Source organism: Vigna radiata, unplaced genomic scaffold (assembly GCF_000741045.1).
Source record: "Vigna radiata var. radiata cultivar VC1973A unplaced genomic scaffold, Vradiata_ver6 scaffold_373, whole genome shotgun sequence".
Taxonomy (NCBI): domain Eukaryota; kingdom Viridiplantae; phylum Streptophyta; class Magnoliopsida; order Fabales; family Fabaceae; genus Vigna; species Vigna radiata.
In genome coordinates, this window is record NW_014542541.1 from 50,891 (window position 1) to 69,683 (window position 18,793).

General features: G+C 33.0%; 3 protein-coding genes across 4 annotated transcripts; 2 read left to right on the forward strand and 1 right to left on the reverse strand.

Annotated features, from left to right (window-relative positions):
* The first annotated feature begins 6,953 nt into the window (after positions 1-6,953).
* LOC106780155 lies at positions 6,954-12,058 on the forward strand. 2 transcript variants are annotated; one of them, XM_014668408.2, is made up of 6 exons: positions 7,023-7,075; positions 7,245-7,296; positions 10,190-10,361; positions 10,622-10,729; positions 11,306-11,370; positions 11,476-12,058. In XM_014668408.2, the coding sequence occupies exons 3-6, from the start codon at positions 10,278-10,280 to the stop codon at positions 11,621-11,623; spliced, it is 405 nt and encodes a 134-aa protein (XP_014523894.1). In that variant the 5' UTR covers positions 7,023-7,075; positions 7,245-7,296; positions 10,190-10,277; the 3' UTR covers positions 11,624-12,058. The 2 variants fall into 2 exon arrangements, with proteins under 2 accessions (XP_022632607.1, XP_014523894.1); XM_022776886.1 differs by lacking the exon at positions 7,245-7,296 and having other exon boundaries at positions 6,954-7,075.
* Positions 12,059-12,731: 673 nt separating this feature from the next.
* On the forward strand, positions 12,732-13,893 carry LOC106780164 (small heat shock protein, chloroplastic-like). The gene is made up of 2 exons (XM_014668419.2): positions 12,732-13,271; positions 13,370-13,893. Exons 1-2 carry the CDS (start codon positions 13,055-13,057, stop codon positions 13,858-13,860), a joined length of 708 nt encoding a protein of 235 aa, XP_014523905.1. The 5' UTR covers positions 12,732-13,054; the 3' UTR covers positions 13,861-13,893.
* Positions 13,894-14,025: 132 nt separating this feature from the next.
* Positions 14,026-18,052, reverse strand: LOC106780163. Its single transcript, XM_014668418.2, has 9 exons — positions 17,756-18,052; positions 17,023-17,048; positions 16,639-16,720; positions 16,353-16,562; positions 15,297-15,419; positions 15,161-15,218; positions 14,998-15,071; positions 14,573-14,661; positions 14,026-14,489 (listed from the first exon to the last, which is right to left on the reverse strand). The coding sequence occupies exons 1-9, from the start codon at positions 17,837-17,839 to the stop codon at positions 14,420-14,422; spliced, it is 816 nt and encodes a 271-aa protein (XP_014523904.1). The 5' UTR covers positions 17,840-18,052; the 3' UTR covers positions 14,026-14,419.
* Between the last annotated feature and the right edge of the window lie 741 nt (positions 18,053-18,793).

An 18,793-nucleotide genomic window follows, 5' to 3' on the forward strand; every position in this document is an offset into this window, starting at 1 on the left:
CACTGCAACACAAATTTAACTAGTTAGTTTGATTGAATTAATCTTGTCATCCAAGAACATGGGTAAAAATTATTGTAAGGGGTCACAGAATAAGAAACAAGGAGGAGCAAATCTGAGTGCAAAAACAATCTTAAGCCAATAAACAAGTGTGTAAAAGGTGAAACAAAAGGTCCTCTATGAATTGTCTGGAAACTCAATTTGAAATAGAAAAGAACAAAAAAAAAGAGGAAAGGTTGGCTGAAGTTCATTTAGACTTTAATCTTAAGATATGGTTGACTTTTTTTATTAGAATTAGGCTGTCATTTTTAAAAACTAAATAATCTTAAAGACTACGTCTGAACTCATCAAAATCTTCCATATAGTCAAATAAGGGCCGCGTGAATCACAGGCCCAAACTCACAAATTACGATGTAAATAAGGGCCGCGTGAATCACAGGCCCACACTCACAAATTACGATGTAGGTTCTACAATTTTGTAGACCTTAGAGCAGGGGCGTTCCAAGTGCAATGAAAACCACTGACCTAGGCCATGGACCTACATGATCGTCCATTGACCCCATCCAGGTATGTAAGTCTTTCACCACCGCCCCTAGTTTCAATCTTATAATCCCTATTCCAATTTCTTATGCCCAACATTTCCTGATGTGGGACTCTTTTACTATAGGATACTTCAAATATTCCTTTGCTAATCTTGTTGCACAAACCCAGTTGAAACACGACAGACACTGGAGATTCTTGGTTTGCAATGAATCTATGGAAAGTGTTTATGCATTTTCTCAAACTACGTGAGTTTGGAAAGCTAACTAGTGCAACATCTATTTTGCATTGAACTTGCAATAGTAACTCTCATTTTACCCACATCTCAACAGTTTCAAGACTAAACCTAGTCTTAGGCAAAACATGTTTTTCCAGTTCTGAAAAGCATTTCTGTAATCAAATCGTCATTCATTTTAAAGTAAAAAACCAAATATAAAGAGATTAGGTGCTAACTTAATAATTACCAAACCACAATTAATAGTTACATATTCAATAAAAAGGTCAAAACTGGAAGTGTGAACCTTTACGAAATATTTAAACCAGAGCTAAGAAAATATATTGTTGTAAAAGTAGAAGAGGGCAACCTAGGAAAAGAAACAACATATACTAAAAATATAATAGGTCTAGCTAAGAAATATCATTTTACTAGAATAGAAGAGGGCTGCGCGGACGCAAGCCCCCACTACCACAAATTATGATGTAGACTCTGCTCATAGAACAGATCTTAGGAGAATGCCCCTCCAAAGTGCAATGGAGGTCAGTATCCTAGGCGATGGACCTTATTGATCGTCCATACACCCCACCCAGGTAAGTGAGTATAAATGAGTACAAAGCTTAACTTTTATAACTCTTCCTATCCCTTAAATTACCTCAACTTTTCAGTGTGGGACTAATCTACTTCTATTGCTCATGCACAGGTATGTGACATTTTCAGGGATATCTATTTCCCAGATATCGATGGCATGGCATGTACTCTTACAGTATATGAAAACACTTCTAAAACACGAATTAGAGATTGCAACAAGGTATAGCACGTAGTAAGATCAAATGCTAAAAACTTAAGATTCAATGTTAAACCTTTTTTTTTCAATGGTCTTAGCTCTCATTTTAATTTTTAGCCCCCGGCCAATCCTAACCCCTCTAGTGACTATTAAATTACATCTTTAATATATATTGTTACTTTAAGTTCCATCTTTGGCTTTTAGGTTTTAGGTTTTAGCTTTTAATTCACATGAACATGCTTTTAACTTCTGTTTGCTTCCGAAAAGCATTAGTATTTAAGATTCAGATATTTTACATAATGTTACAATATATGTAAATGTGTAAAGTGTATGTTTATCATTTCCTAAGGATTTTTGGAAAGCTTTGAGAGTATGAAATTGTGATCAGCATTTTAAGGTAAGTTGAAATTGAATCAAAGCGTTTAGCATAATATGATATTGTGATCAGCATTTTAAGGTAAGTTGAAATTGAATCAAAGTGTTTAGCATGATATTGTGATCACTGCACTTAACTTGATTATTAGTTAAATTTCTGGCAAAAATATGTAATATGGCTTCATCATATGTGAGTAAATGTGGAAAACATTGATTTAGTAGTCATGAATGAGCATAACTTTTTATGAAATAATCATAATAATATGGAATGTTGGTGCAACGTCTCCCCCTTTCTCTTGCTTGCTTCCTCATTGTTTATGTGCATGTACATGTATCCCCATTGCATGGGATTTTTTTTTATCAAATTTCCAATGTTTAATTTAGATATTTTGAACTTAAAATTGAAATTGAAATTGAAATGGATATTTTTATTTTGGCTTAGACATGTGGATAACATCTTGAATTATGAGTTTGACCAAGTAACATCATATTCACCTTGTTGTATGATGACAAGTTCAAAAGAAACATTAATAATGGTAGTATCAATCAAACAACAAGAAGATTATGCTAGAAAATAGTGTATTTTATAGAATAAAATGTTCATGACATTGTGTTTCACCTTAAAATTAAATCTATTATTCATAAGGTAAGACACTTCGATATAAAAATTAAGTATTTAAATTGTTTTCCTATGTTCAATTTAAAAAAACTAATACTTTTTTCATGCTAAAAAAATTAAAATTCATGGACTAATCTTGATCCATAATTTTTGTTGACATTTTGATCTTGTAAACTTTTTTAATGGGACCTTTTGGTCCTAGTCCACTTGAAACAAGCCAAATCCTGTGGATTAGGTCAAATTGACACCTTACACCTTTAATATTATATATTGATGATTACAAAGAAAAAAAATCTTAGAACAAATGTGTATTTAAGTGTATCTATGGTAATCTCATAAGAAAATTATGAGAATATGGGTGTTTCCTCTTGGTTAATTCCACCTATAGATAAGTCATCACTCTTTTGTTTTAAATAATATATTTCAATTGTTATAGGAACATTATAAGGTCTATGTTAATTAAGAAGTAAAAGATATTTGATAAAACCAATAATGTATCTGCAAATCTTGCTTCATCTTTTAAAATGTCTTAGATATTCTTAAATTTTTATTAGCTTCAGGGTTCACATGGTCACTAGAATCTAGTAAAACATATTAACTTGAAATAAATAAACTTAAAAATAAGAAATAAAACTAAAAAATTATAAATGTTTATAAATGTTTGTGCAATATGTATATAATTTTGCAATTATGAACATATGAAAAATATTTTTTTCTATTTTCTCGTTACTCAGGGTCTTACTACTAGAATTAAGACGTTGAAATCCCAATATACATGATTACCTAAATGTTTGGAAAAAAAGTTGGTTATGCCTTTTCTTTTGATTTTCTATTCATGCATGAGTCAATTGTTATATTTTTAATCATCAAACTCATATTTATTTTCAATTTTTGTGAAACTGAGAAATGTAATGCATCTCAAGGTTTAATGCCTGATATGATTATCTGTTTAACTTTCTCTTTTGCGACATCAGTGCAAACGTGCTTGAATTCACAAGCAAGTGAAACAGAAGATGTTTAAAAAGGTTTGGAGGAGATTGGGATAGTCATTTGGGCACACCATTTTTAACGACTGCATTGTTTATCATATCATCTTATCACAAAATTAAGTTTTATGAAAATTTAAGCAATCATTGTTCAATCCGTGTGGACTTTCAAGAGACTTGTAACATGGCTAAGGATGGAAAGGTATTGAAAAAAAAAAGATATAAAGGCTCAAATGAATGTTTGTCGATCATCTTTTTTTTTTAAACAAGGCTTACCATCTAGACATTACATCAACTATTTTTTAGAACTTTTTGAACACCTTGCTCTTTATCAAATTTCATTTTTCATTCTTTTCGTTTATCATCACTTTGTGATGCTTTTTTGTTTTTGGTTTACTTTTCTTAGATAAAGTCTCTTCCTTGAGGCATTTTGGTATGCATCTTGAGCTGATTTCTACTGTAGCGGTCACCTTTGCTTAGGAATAATTTTGGAAAAAAAAATTTTTTAGATCAATAAGGTAGCATTTTTTTTTTACCTTTTAGATAAAGAAAGATGGTCACACATAAATTCAAATTATAGTTGCTCTATTTTTAAACATTAATTATGCGACAACACTAGATGATCTCAACACGTGTTTTTTTGTTTTCTTTTCCTTCTTTTCTTTTTTAGACCATCCTTTCGTGTTTTTAATCTAATAGACTTCTTCTTTTTCCTTTTCTTTCGGAAACTTTTGAAATTACTTTTATTTGTCAACTTAGCCATGCTTTTTTGTTTTTTTTTCTTTTTATTAAATGTGTGTGTGTATATATTAATAATTCAGAATATTTCTCTTTTTTTCTTTGAGAAAAACAATAAAAATAGGAATAAAAAAATAAAATATAGTTAGTCCCTCTATTGATCTTTGTATTTATTTAAAAATCTCATTTTAGTCATCAGATTTTAAGTCGTTTGAATTGGATCCCTCTTTTCATAAATGTGTAACAAATAGGCCGAAATCATTAACATTGTTTAAATCTTTAACAGTGGTGCATAGTAGACATGGTGATGAGGATTTTCTTTTATGATGTGGAATTTAATTTTCATTAGTGGAAGCGACCCTAGTGGAAGAAACCATGAATAGGAAGAAGACAAAAAGCATTTCAGTCTGCAGAATTGGTATGGTTAAAGACAAGGGAGAGGCCAAGGAGGTCAGCTGGTTTGCCCAATAACAAGAATAATTCGACAAGTCGTTTTAATAGCAAGAATTTGACGAGATTGTCGAGTAGCAAAGAGAACTCAACAAGATTATGGAGTAGCAAGGAGAACTTGGCAAGTTTGTTAGGTAGTAAGGAGAGGTTGGCTAGACAATCGAGTATGATGGAGAGGTTTGTAAGATATGCAGATAGATCAAACAATGAGGTGGAACATATGAAGAACTTGACAAGACAACCAAGTAGAGTGGTGAACTCGACAAAGCAATCGAGTAGTGTGGAGAACTTGACAAAACAATCAAGTGGTGCAGTGAACTTGGCAAGACAACCAAGGAGTATGATGAACTCGACAAAACAATTAAGCAATGTTGATAGGTCGACCAAACAACTGGATAGCTCGAGGAAGTTCCTCAACAATGCCGTGAAATGCTTAAGGCAAGCTCATTGAATAAATAATTTGGAAATGGTGGCAAACATGCTCGAGTTTCTGGATTGAAAATGAAGGTCAATGAGGAATTGAGCGAGCAAGTGAACAACTCAAATAGATCGGTAGTCATGTTCAATCTTCACCACAATGTCATGGGTTTAATCCTTTTACCATCCCTTTTTCCATTTTCTTCGTAGTTCCATCCCTTTCTTTATTCTTCTAACTTTCTTCAATTCATTGTTTATTATATCACTGGAAATAATTGCAACGAACCAACTTTGTTCAACAAAACAACAAAAATTCACTTCAAAAGAACAACACTTTTAGTTCTTAATAACAAAAAAAAAAACCATTTGATTTTGTGTCCATGGATCTCAAGACTACATTTTCGCCATAATAGCAAATGAGTTTTACACCCACCCAACCTTCTCGTCCCACCACCATGATGAAACATGCTACCATTTCACTCCCCCAACTATTATATGTGCAAAATGAACAAGAATAAGAGTGAGACATACTTCATTTGAATAATCGACAACAAGAAAGAAATCCTCTTCTTTCAAATCCTACACTTTTAAATGTTAGGGCAAAGAAAACAATCTCTTAAAAGAGATAGATTAAACACGTCAACTACAATGAATCATGAAACCAGATGAAACATAATTTATTAAATATTACAACTCATCAAGTTCTCATGTTTTAATAAAATTAACAAAAAATACATTTTATTACCCATTTTATTTAAAAAAAAAATTCAATTGAGACTATTCAAGATCTGATGACCAAATTGAAATTTTTAAACAAGTGGACAAATCAAGAATTTAAACCTTAATATTACAAATTATATTTAGTAAATGATTTATGAACTGTGAGGTACATAATTTTTAAAATTACCAATTATATTTTCAAATTAATATTTAATATTTTTGAAACATGAATTTAAAATAAAATATGATTTAAATTATGTTTTATATCTATCAATTTAATGCATAGCTCCTGTCTTTTATTTATAATTTATACTTTAATTGTTTATTACCATATAAAAAATGTAAATGATTTGTAATTAATTGTTTGATTAAATTAAATTTCAATATTTAAATAACTTTTTAATACAATTTCCAATCTCATAAAATAATTATTCCATAATTCATTATTTTCTTAATTTTAATCTATACTCATTTTTATTTAATTTAAAAATAAATTTTAACTAAGACTATTTTTACAATTCATTATTGTACCGGACATCCAGGAATTGCACGATAGACGGACGGTCAAGCAGGTAAAAAGAGTCCGAGCTCAAGCCACATTGGTCTCCTACCAAAGTGTCCCAGTTAGACGGACGGTATGGACGATCGGCAGAGGTCGCAGATTAAGGTATGATAAGCAGCCAAGATTAAGGTAAGACCAAATCAATCCTGGTGGGCCTATAATTGGGTCGTAATTAAGGTTCCACTAATCATCAGCCCATGAAGAAAACTATAAATACAAGTCAAAGGTGAGAGGTAGCAGGACACATTTAATATGCATTTCTTTTACTCTTTTCTATCTCTACCCTATTCAGTTGACACTGACTTGAGCGTCGGAGTGCCTTTAGCAGGTACCCGGCCGGATTCAGCGGAAGCCGTGTACTCTATAACCAAGGGAAATATACCCAAGGGAAAGCGGACAGAAGGATTGAAGACCGGTCGGTTGATAACGAGAAATTGTACAGGAAGACTTGGGAGATATTCCTAACCGGAACAATTATATTATCCAATTATTTTGATTTTTTATTTTATTACATCAATAAACACTTATTCGTAGTATTAAAAATATTTTGATTAATTTAAAGCATAGAAATTTAAATTACACTCATATAGAATTCTTACTCTACTCTCGACCGGTCCAGAGCTTCCTGCTCTCGGTCTCTCTCCTTCAGAACTTTCTTTTGCGCTCGCCGGTTCGTCTCTTTAGCTCTCTAATCTCCCTGCATTTCCTCTCTATCGATCTAGGGTTATTTCAGTTTGTGTTTCGTTTCTATTCAATTGATTTTGTGTTTCGATATTGATTTCATTCATTTTGTGTAACCTTCTATTTTGTTTTTAAAGTCTTGTTCTTTTTGTGCAAAGTAACTGATGCATCTATCTATGGGAGATTCACTTCGATCAGGACTTAGTATGGGTATGAAAAATCCATTTTCACTATCAATTGATAACATTGGTCTACTTTTTGTTCGATTCCATATGTCAATGACTTACTAGATGGGATCAGCTTGTCAAATACTGTTGTGGCATTTGCAGCTAAATGCCAAAATAATTAAGAGTTATTTGGCTATTTGATAATATTGAAGACAAATTAAATTTATTTTCTTTTTGTTAAAACAAGAGTTATTAAGTGAAGTGTTTAAAGAAATCTTTATATTTAGAACTTTTGTACCGTTGTTAAAAATGAGATGTCCACCCATTTCATTTGCATTTACCATTCTTGGATGTGTTACATAGCTGTGATATGTCAGTAATATCTTTTCGCTCCTGGGTCTGGCTTGTTTTTGGTGGGTTCTGCTTGGATACTCTATCCTACATCATAGGAATTTGTTTTCTTTAATCTAGCATTCGGTGTATGGAGGGCCTAATGGAACTGAACCATTGTTTCCTTCCATTTTATCTAAGGATTAACTTTTTGGGAGTAAAGAAATGTTTTAGTCTAGCTTAAATTCACCAAAAATAGAAAGGAACTCACGTTATGTTTCATATTCTAACATGTTTACCAAATGCAACCTAAACGTAAAACAATTAAAGTTTGTTTGGTAGAGAGGAGGGGAGGGAGAGAATTAATTTGGTTAGTTTGGTTGATGGAAAATATGAGGAGGATTAATTTTAAAATATGGTGGGACCTACTCCACTATTTCATACCTATTTTTACTTATATCTATCTTTATTTTCTATCAAACTAATCAAATTACACAACTTTCAAAGTACTCTATCTATTTCTCACCTGTTTCTATTCTAACAAGCAACTAAATATTCAATTTTATTTCTTACCTGTTTCCCTTTTTCTCCTTGTGTTTCTTCTCTATTTCCATCCTTTCTGTTTCTTTCTTCAAAACCAAACACACCATTTAGTCCAATGCGATGTGAGATTAAGGTAAATTGAAGAGAAGACAGTGAGCATCAAATGTTTCAGTATCAAGTAAAACAGAACAAGTCAAAGCAGAGCTTCTTCCACATGTTCTTTCTTAGTTCTTCTTGGCTTTGTATCTGTATAGAAACTTCCAGCTAAGAGGTGATGAATCAGACACTGCCATGTAGGAGGGTATATTAAGATCGAGGAGATACTGTCAATACTAAGTGTGAAATCTCTGATAAGGTGTTATACTTCTGTATAGAAACAGAGCCAAGAAGAGGGATAGAGTATAACAGGCTAGCTGCTATTTTGAATGTTTTTTATATGGTTTGTATGATGCATGTTATTATATACAAATTCTAAAACGTTGTAAACATTACTCAAAATTATTGGTGTTCATATTTAACAATAAAAGTCATAGGTGTCTTAAACAAAACATTTAACTGTAAGTAAATACAGGCAACAGTCATACAAGTTTACTATAATCATCAATCACAATGTATTAAGTCCAGGTCTTGTTGATCAGTTTCAATATTATTACCGTTGTAAATTTCAGTTTTGGAAATTGAAATCCCAAACATACTCCCTCAGAAAGCCATAAGATCTTTGTTCGGAGGGATTTTCTGGAATCAAAGCATGGCTGGTCCGCTATGGCTGCTACAATAAACTGTTCCACTACAGCTGCCCCTGTAAAGGACACATACCCATCTATACTACTTTAGTGACTTCAACACCTTACCTTAAAATTCCCTCCTACTACCTATTGGCCCTTGCATATAAAGCTACTCATAAATTATGAGCACCGATATCTTGTAATTTTCTATTAGAATTGCTATCATATTTTCATGAAAATAATATGTATATTTTAAATAGTATGACATACTTATTTATAATAGGTTCCACCAATAACTAGTGCTACTTTTAACCGTTAAATATTGATATTTTTATATCAATTATTGTTTTCAATTCGTTTGTTTTGATGTATATGAGCTTTTAAGAACTAATGATTTGTCTTATGTCATGCTTTTTGTCTAGTGCTTATGTCTCTAGCCGTTTTAGACATTAGCCAATATGAAACTCAATTTTCCTTGTTGACTGAAACTGCAATTGCCATGCGCAGTTAAGCATTGTGTTTAAAAATTGGCTTCCAGATTATAAGTCACTCTTCTTGGGTGCAATTTTTACTGTAAATCTTTGTAGAGTTCTTCATATGCTTCACCTCGTTTTCTAGTCTATCTACATATCTTATCAACTTCTCCATTTTGCTCAGTTGTCTAGCTTATCTCTCCTTGCTATTCGGTAAACATGTCAAGTTCTCCTCGCTATTCCAAAATTGTACTGAGTTTTTTTGCTACTTGACAATCTTGCCGACTTCTTGCTGTTCAGTAAACTTATCGAATTCTTCTTGCTATTTGACTAACTTGTCGACCTCATCGGTCTCTTCCTTATACTCGGCTATGCCAATTCTGCAAACCAAACTATTCTTTGTCTTCTTGTTCATGGCTTCTTCCACTAAGATCGCTTCCAACGAAAATTAAATTTCCTGTCACAAAAAATCCACATTACCATGTCTACTATACATCACTATACATAACTGTTAATGATTTATGCCTATTTGTTATATATTTTAAAAAAAATTTAAACGATTCAAAATTTAAAAATGCAAGGGAGATTTTTCAACAAATACGAAAATCAACAAAGGATTTAAACTTTAAACCTAAAATAAAATAAATAAAAAAGAAAATAGAAAAGAGAATATATTTTCTTCCTCAAATTAATAAACATATGTTCTTTATACCTCTTTATTTTGTGTATGCCGTTACTTTAATTTTTATTTTTCCCATTAATTTTAATTTTAATTTTTTATTTAGTTATCTGAAAGTGGGTATTGACAATAGTATATTAATATTTATGAAAATACATAAATATTAAATTCTTACTATATTCCCAGTGCACACCAAGAAAGAGTTTAGTTTAGCAACAGCAAACTACTAATCTAAACTGAACAAAACCTTTGTTTGGAGGACTACCTTCGAACCATGCTGGCAGCGATTCGGAGAATGACGACAGTGGCAGGAGAAACTGCACGCATCACTAGATTCTCTCTTCATGCTCCAAAACACGTTAGTTACTTTTTCTCTGTATTGTCTTCATACCCTTCTATTGGTACTTTTCCTTAAATTTATTTAATTTACTAAAATCAATCATATTTAGGTTGCCATAGATAGGGTTAATATCTTTTGAGCATACATCAATTCATGAAAATATTCAGGTTTATTGCAAGGTTGAAATTTTTAAGGTAAATAGAATTGATGGAAGTGTGATGTCCTCCATAAGTAATAATGATCATGGTTTCTTGTTTTGAATTTTGTTGTTGTTTCAGGTAGAGGTGGAATTTGGCGATGGTAGAATGTTCAAGCTATCTGCTGAATTTCTCAGAATAAATAGTCCCGCAGTTGATGGGAAGATTAGGTCAATTGGAGGTGAAAAGGTACTAATTCTAGCAACTTTTGGGAGCTTGTCATCATTTAATGGTTGAATTAGGGTATGTTTGGAAAAGTTTCTTTGCATATTTGGGCTTATAATGAGAAGCACTTGTTGAAGTGGTTGAGGCAGATTGTGAAAGTAGCTCATGATTTGTTTCTACGCTGTTTTCAGATTATTTAACTCCACAGGATAGCTTTTTAAAACAGCTACAACTTGTAGGAAAGCAATTTAATCCTATTTTCATTTTTGTTATTGAAACAATTTATGCACGAGTGTTTGTTTGACAAACACTAAAGTCCTGTATGGATCAATTTCTTCATAAGCACGAGTATAGAAATGAAATAAAAGGCTCAGATCAAACATTTTCCCTAAGTTAAATGAGCATTTCAGGTTCTACACATTTGAAGTCTTTGAGTTAGTTCGTTTTTCTTTCTTTTTTTCTTCTATTGTTCTATAAGCACTAAATTAAGTTATTTGCTCAAATGCGCCCAATAACAATGTCCTTTCTAATAGAATCGATTTTGAGGTGTTGAATTGAATTCTATTGATTCCTTTCTAATTATTCTTCCTTTTTAACCAGGTGATATCTGGGAGGCGCCACGTAGGAATCATGTCTGCAGAACCAGTGGGAAACTATGGGGTGAGGTATCACTGCAATCTTTGTCATATTAGATCAAAATTTCAGAGTTCTTGGTTTATTGCCCATCTGAACTAGACAGTAATGCATGATTGTTGAATTGGCTGGTTCAGGTTCAATTTTGATGACTTGCATAAGACTGGTATTTATTCATGGGACTATTTTTATCATCTGGGGAGTAACAAGCTTACCCTTATGAGAAATTACATTAAAACTTTGAAGAAACATGGGCTTAGTAGGGATCCAAGAGGAAGGAAGTGATGCAGACTTCAGTTTAATCACCCAAATATTAGTTTGAGATTTGGTGTCAAATATCAACATGGCACTCTGATAGCTTCATTTATTGAAAGTGAAACCTGTAATGTTGAAGGTTTGAGTTGAATGAATGGTAAATTATGGATATCAATACAATTGGAGAAGAGAGGGGAATAAAGGAAGGTTTTGCATCATTTCCGAATTTTTTTTATGAGGAAAGGATGATATAATTGTCTGCGAAGGCAGTTCTGTATTTTCTAGAGAGCTCTTGATTCCATTTTAGATCTTGTTGTATTTTAATTGCTGTACATTGTTTTTTTTCTTCTTTACCCACATTATGTAATAGAATCTGTAATCTTTAAAATTCTTTTGACTTAGCTGCAAAGTGCTCTGAAAAATATTATGGGCTTTAATGGAAAAGACCTTTTTTTTCCTGGTGTTTGTTCATTGTGCCAAAACCCTTATTATGCTCATATTTCCACTGTGAAAACTTATAATATAAACTTTACAAGACCCAATGAACATAACTGGGAGGAGAAATGATATCAGTTTTTTTTTTTTATTTTTTTATTTTAGTTATCTAAAAAGTAAAAAGTTTATTTGTTCTATTTTCTATCAAGAAGCTAGCAGAAAAAGGTAAGTATTTCTTCAAAATAAGTTATTTTAACAGTACTGGATATAATTAGCGTTTAAAAAAAAAGTCTTCTATTGTATATTTGAATAATTTGGTCCCTTTAGGTGATGATTAATTACTATATTTGATCTTTGAAAATCCGGGAGTTTGTATCTTTCAATGGTTAAATTAGAACTTTACACTACCTTTAATTTATTTTATGAATATTACTTTATAATATTTTTATATTTATTTAAATATTATTAAAAGGTTTCATAGAAGATGAAAATTAAACTTCGAATACCTTCACTTTTGCTTTATCTCTCTCTCTCTCTTTTTAAGTGTGCCATATATTTACAAGATTTAAAAAAAGATAGTTTTTCATAATAAATTAGAAAAAAGGATAACGGAAAAAGCAATAAAGATGCTAGACAGAGAGAGTGAGAAATATTACTCTCTGTTGGAATAGTGAAGAGTTTGTCTGTGTTAGCTTCTTTTCTTGTGGTCCAGACAGTGTTGCTTAATAACAAAAGTGGGCCACATTAGGAATTCGCGATAATTTGCTACAACCTGAATTAGATTTAAGCTACATAAGGACAAAGAAATTGGAGCATGGAATATGTAAATATGGGATAGCTGCTGAAGAATTGTGTGGAGAACTCTAGAGTGAACCAAAGTCACATCACAAAAGATCAGATTTTTTATCATCTAGGTCCAGAAATGTCCAATGCATCCTATAAATTTAAGTGCAAACATCAGCTTCTCATTGTCCATTGTCTTACCATAGCATTGACATCCCCTTAGCATCTTTGCCTAAAAGAAAAATGGCCTCAACTGTAGTACCAAATATGAGTTTCTATGCCCACACTTCATCTAGTAGAATAAACAAATTTTCCAGTGTCAAATTGCTACCATTGTCAAGCACAGGGAATAGAACTTTCTGCAACAATGTAAAGGCTAAGGCAGGAGGTGAAGCAAGTCTGCAGAAGTCAAAGCATCAGCAGCAGCCAATGATGAGGGTGCCACAAGCTTCACCTAAAGGTAATTGAACAGTAATAATCCATAATTTCTTTTTATTCCTTCATTATACATTGAACATAGTGATGTTGACAAATGACAAATGATTACTCTTTATGCAGTGCTGTTGAACCAATTTCCAGTAGCAAGGACTGTGCAGCAAATGATGGACACAATGGAGAGGATGGTGGAGAATCCCTTAGTTTATGATAGCACTTCACCTTGGATAGTTGCAGGAGATGATGAATACAGTAAGGGAAAGATTCCTTGGGCAATAAAGGAAGGCCAGAAAGATTACAGAATGAGATTCAACATGCCAGGAATGAACAAGGATGACGTCAAGGTATGGGTAGAAGAGAACATGCTGGTGGTGAAGGCCGAGAAGACACTCAAAGAGCACCATGAAGGTCAAGCAAACAGTAATGAAGAAATAAATACAAAATATGAAGAAGATTGGCCTGCCAATAGCTACGGTAGATATAACCATAGAATAGCCCTCCCAGAAAACATTGAGTTTGATAAGATTAAGGCACAGGTCAAAGATGGTATTCTTCATGTAACAATTCCCAAAGCCAACACCTCCGCAAAAGTAATTAACATAGATGTACACTAACTCTAAGCTCAAAATAAAGTTTGTTCACCGCTACATTAGTTTTTGTCATCTAATTTCTGACATAAGGATAAAATGAAACCTTATCTCCTCAGCATAACGATACTGACATAATTTCAGTACGAATTTCTCTGAAAAAAAAAGCCATATAAAGTAAATCACTGTAGATGATGAATAAAGGTTTACACTATAAATTCCAATCAAGTCAGAAAACAAAATAAGAATACATTCTGGGTTCATGTTATTCCTTTCGTTAGTGTTGCCACGCACAATCAAATGCAAATAGCCATGCAAGGCAGACTGAGCCATGCAGCCCCATTTTGTGTTCAGAAAGTTTACAAGAATCTGGCTTACAGATTAGCAAAACACAGGTCAAATAGCAGATTGGTGTAAACTGGATTTCAAGAGCAGTTCATATTTTATCATACTTTATCCATCAGTTACACTTTTGCTCTCTGAAAATGTAGGTCGGAGTCAAGTGCACTTCACACTGTATCCATCAGTGACTCCTTCACTTTTTGAAAATGTTGATTGAGAACTTCTTTGTGGAAAAAACAATCAATTAGGACGGCTTTTTCTTTCTACCGGTTTGTGAGATGCGCTTCAGCTTTTGGAGTTCCCTTTTCATTCCTCTGTAATACAAAGGACCAACGTTAATTGGAGCCATTAAAATTTTCCTAAATTAAGGTTGAGTGAGAAGCTTTGAAGTAAATACCTCTGATACAAGTAAATGTAGAGATAGTATAGTAGCAGCAGTGTCACAAGCAAAATAGACACAAAGATGTAGAACACATTTGTCTTCTTCTGCACATGTCAAGAAATTAGTTAATGAAAATTCTCTTACTTTCATCCTACAGATATTTTTCCTTGTCTTCTTTTCATTGAGAGATCTATATCCAAAGTAAGATCCCTTGTAACAAGTAAATGGGATCTTTTATGATTTTCTTTCCAGATAGCGCTACAATTTCTAGTTACATAGTTCCAGTTTTCTTAATCCTTATACAAATAAGGTTTTCTGAAAATTGAGTATCAGTGTATCACTCATGCAAGAAATTGTATATAGTTGGACAGGTATCATAGGTATACAAAAAGTAAGAAGTGATTGAAAAAAATAAAACCAATTACAGATTTCAGAATTACCCTGCGCCCTCTTGAGAAAGGTTGCCTACTTCCAATGCAGCTGTGTGCCTCACAGAATTGGTGCAAAAACAATTCTGTCAAAGTGTTCACACGAGAAAGCAATTTCATAAACCACCATAAATATGCACAATATTTTGCAAGAATGGAGAAAATATTGTAATACCATGAAGTCGGCTTGCCACAGGACCCTCATTAATTGGAAAACAACTGTCGGCTAAGCTCTATGAAAAAAAGGTACATTAGAAACACAAAAAATTAGTTACATTTTATTGTAAATGAATGGATATACCAAAGCACACCTCACATAGATGTTTATTCCTAGCAGCAGCGGCAGGATTGCACTTTGATTTTTTTGAACCAGAATTCACTTCATGGTCACAGTGCAGTGCACCACATACATCTGCTAAGCACTGGCTTTCATTCTGGATTCAACACAGCTATCTCATTTCAGTAATTAATGCAACTGCATCACAAGATTGAGCAGAGAAGACTACCAAAATTTTCATCTTTTGGGTTACTATTACAAAATTTTCAAAGCTAAACATAGTAACATATTACTGAAATATGAAAGTTTTGTGAAATATCTTTTACTTTTGATGAGGGAAGACCATACAACTCAATCCAACAAGTATTTATGAAAAAAAGATACAACTGGATCAGATTTGTGAATAAAAATGTGAATCTTTATTGATGAAGCCTACTTTGCAGTCCAAAACGTGGGTAGGGTACCCATAATTGAAACTATACAGAGAATAGTAAATTCCCTGAATTTTTGAGAGAGACCCAAGACTCTCCCCATACATGATATAAATTGATCAACTAATTCCTTTTCTCAATCCCTCTTCATATTTATAGGCAAACATGCTTTATTACTATAGTTATCCCAGTCACAAATATAATTGGCAAATGACCAACTAACTATTAATGGGAGGTACCTAACACTACATATTTTGTTGTGCTTCTAGGTCAAGTGGGGATAACTCTCAAAACAGAGAGAGAGCTTAAAGAAACTAAGTATTTAACTTTGTCCTGGACATGAATTGAGTCCATTCTTAAATGTTAGGCTTGGCTTAAAACTTAGACAAGGCCGAAACATGCATGATGCACAGCTTGACCAGCAGTATCTTCTCATAGCAACGGTACGCAGTACTGGAGTTCAGTTTCGCCCTATTACAACTCCACGTTCCTCATGAGATGACCATAATAATGTCATAAAATACAATATTCATAACTAAATAGTGACTGATGGCATTTTGATTATTCAGTCCAACCCAATTTGTACCTTTTCAAAGATATTTTAGACATTTTTCCATCAATGGAAGAATAAAAAATAGTATTGAAGAAGAATTATCTACCAAATTAAGCAAATTGGAGTGTCTGTTGTCAAAATGCTGATCAAGATGTTTCTCTTCATAGAAACTTTTCTTACAGTACCCACATTGCCATTCATTTATATCTATATGAAACTTGTGCTGCTCCTGATCTCTGTATATATCATTGTCAGGGTGAAACCTACACCGTTTTGGGATATGATATTTTTCTTTCTCCACAAAGGGCATCAAATACTGCAGCAAAAATCATATATCAGGGGAACGTACACTAATATCAACGGGAGTAATTCGTTTGGATATGTTCTCATACCTCTTGAATGATCTGCCAAGCTGTTCTACTTCTTTCTCTAGAGCAATGTATTTGATGATAACCATCCTCCTGATTCAAAATTCTGAACAGCTACATCATATATTAGCCATACCAATTCCTGAATCTTGGAACAAGAAGCAAGAAAGGCACAGAGATAGACCAAGAGAAAGTAAAAGAAGGAAACAAATAAAACAAATTATACTAATTCCTGACGTCGAACAAACGACAAAAGTTTATCAAGTACGAATCATACACCATTTTAGTTATTTAATTCCTTGCCCTTATCAATAACCGGATAACCACGAAGTGAGGCAGTTAACTACAAAATGAAAGCTAAAAATTGTTTTCTTCTGGTTCAAAATACTCAGTTTAAAGCTCGCTCACCTTCCAGCACTTGAATCTGCATAAACCTGTACAAAGAAACAATTGAAGATTTATTTTTATACTGTCATGAAAATTAGAAAAAATAACTGCACAAGTTTGGAAATTGGAACTAAAAATAAACAAAACAAAACCAGGACCTAACTTAGCTGCTGAAGATAATTGCAAAAAACGGCTCACAATACTAATTTAAAAAGTTCCTACTTCTACGGTGATTCACACGAAAAATATGCCGATCAATTTTAACATCCAAAAGAAAGGTGCTAGAAAATAAAAACAAAAACACAGCATGAACAGAAACTGGACTAATTCCTTACACATCACAACTCCATTCTATAGCAATCCAAATTCAAGCGATCCCAAATAGTCCACGGCAAAAAAATGAAACTTTCAGCAAAAAGAGGAGGTAACCACGTTGTGAAAGTAAGAAACACAGCATGCAATGCTCAATTCCCATTCCTCAAGTAGAAAAGGTAGAAAAATCAAACAAAAACATATTGATTTGTACAGAGAAAGAACCAAGGATCCTCAATCGCTTGGATCTCCGTTCTGTGTCAAGAATAATCCAAATTCACGCAAACCAAATAGCCAATGGATTAAATTCAGCAAAGTCCCACCCAGAAGGAAAATGGGTATTTCCAATAATTCAACAAAACTGACAAAAGCACATAAAAGGATCACTTTTATTTCTTATAACTACATGATTAGTGTATGAAGTAGGTGAGATTGAAGATACCCTTGTGAACTGCAGAGAAAAACAGAGGCCACAAAGAATGTACAGAAGAAACAATGGATGATGCCAAACCCACATCTTCTTCATTCTTCTCCTGGTTTCTTGCTTTGCTCAATGCAAATTCCGAACAGAAAAAAAGGTTGAGACTTGCACCAAAAATGTTTTGGTGCAATCTCCGATGGGTACCAGAAACCCCTTGTGCAGCCACGACGCTTTATCCTATCATATTTTGCCGCGTGGCAAACCACTGGAATTGGCACGCCGTTTCTTTGACTTCTGCCGTCTAACCTTGGTGGACCTGTAATGTTTTTTCTTTGCAAGGTGATTTTAGCTTGATAAAACACCATTATCTTGGCTAATAATAACATACTTATGGTTACAATATATTTTTGGTTAACTCCAAAAATAACTATAACAATTAAAAAAAAAATACGTTTATAAATATATTTGCGTTATATAATCTATCATCATAAAATAGAGTCAGCATGTTAGTTAAAACATAGGTTATTGAGATTTCTTGGGTTAATTCTCACTCATTAGAAAATTATGCACAACCAACAAAAACAACCTATTTTTCACAATCTCAAATAGTCCGTCTAAAGGTTAAAAATTCAACATTTTTTCAAACTTTTTTTCATCTTTTATGTATCATGTAAATAATTTGGTGTATCTTATATTTTCTTTCATCTCCAAGTAGAAAAGATCTTAGATCCCATGTCACCGAAATCATGTAAATGTTTCTACCAAGTAATTATTTTCATCTTTATTATATACTGTTCCGGTTGGATTCTGATCCTACTCTTCCTTCACAATTTCTCCTGACTGTCCGGTCTCTCCGAACTTCTTTCCCGACACCTCTTCTATGAGCTTCAATCCAATGCTAAGACTCCTTCTGTCCAGTCCGGTCGGGTACCTGCTAAAGGCACTCTGACGCTCAAGTCAGTAAGTAGTTAAAAGGTAGAGATAGAGAGAGAAAATGGCTAGTAAGAATAAATGAGCATTCAATGTAACCAACTACCTTTCACCATTNACCTATATTTA

What these genes read in the sequence shown, in the direction of transcription:
- LOC106780155 (XM_022776886.1), top strand. Translation starts at nt 10,278, where the DNA reads ATGCTGGCAGCGATTCGGAGAATGACGACAGTGGCAGGAGAAACTGCA. An exon ending in CTCTTCATGCTCCAAAACAC is followed by an intron (nt 10,362 to 10,621) that starts GTTAGTTACTTT and finishes TTGTTGTTTCAG; the next exon opens with GTAGAGGTGGAATTTGGCGA. An exon ending in GTGGGAAACTATGGGGTGAG is followed by an intron (nt 11,371 to 11,475) that starts GTATCACTGCAA and finishes TGGCTGGTTCAG; the next exon opens with GTTCAATTTTGATGACTTGC.
- LOC106780164 (XM_014668419.2), top strand. Translation starts at nt 13,055, where the DNA reads ATGGCCTCAACTGTAGTACCAAATATGAGTTTCTATGCCCACACTTCA. An exon ending in GCCACAAGCTTCACCTAAAG is followed by an intron (nt 13,272 to 13,369) that starts GTAATTGAACAG and finishes CTCTTTATGCAG; the next exon opens with TGCTGTTGAACCAATTTCCA.
- LOC106780163 (XM_014668418.2), bottom strand. Translation starts at nt 17,839, where the DNA reads ATGAAGAAGATGTGGGTTTGGCATCATCCATTGTTTCTTCTGTACATT. An exon ending in GCAGATTCAAGTGCTGGAAG is followed by an intron (nt 16,721 to 17,022) that starts GTGAGCGAGCTT and finishes GTAGCTGTTCAG; the next exon opens with AATTTTGAATCAGGAGGATG. An exon ending in GGAATAAACATCTATGTGAG is followed by an intron (nt 15,219 to 15,296) that starts GTGTGCTTTGGT and finishes TTTTTTTCATAG; the next exon opens with AGCTTAGCCGACAGTTGTTT.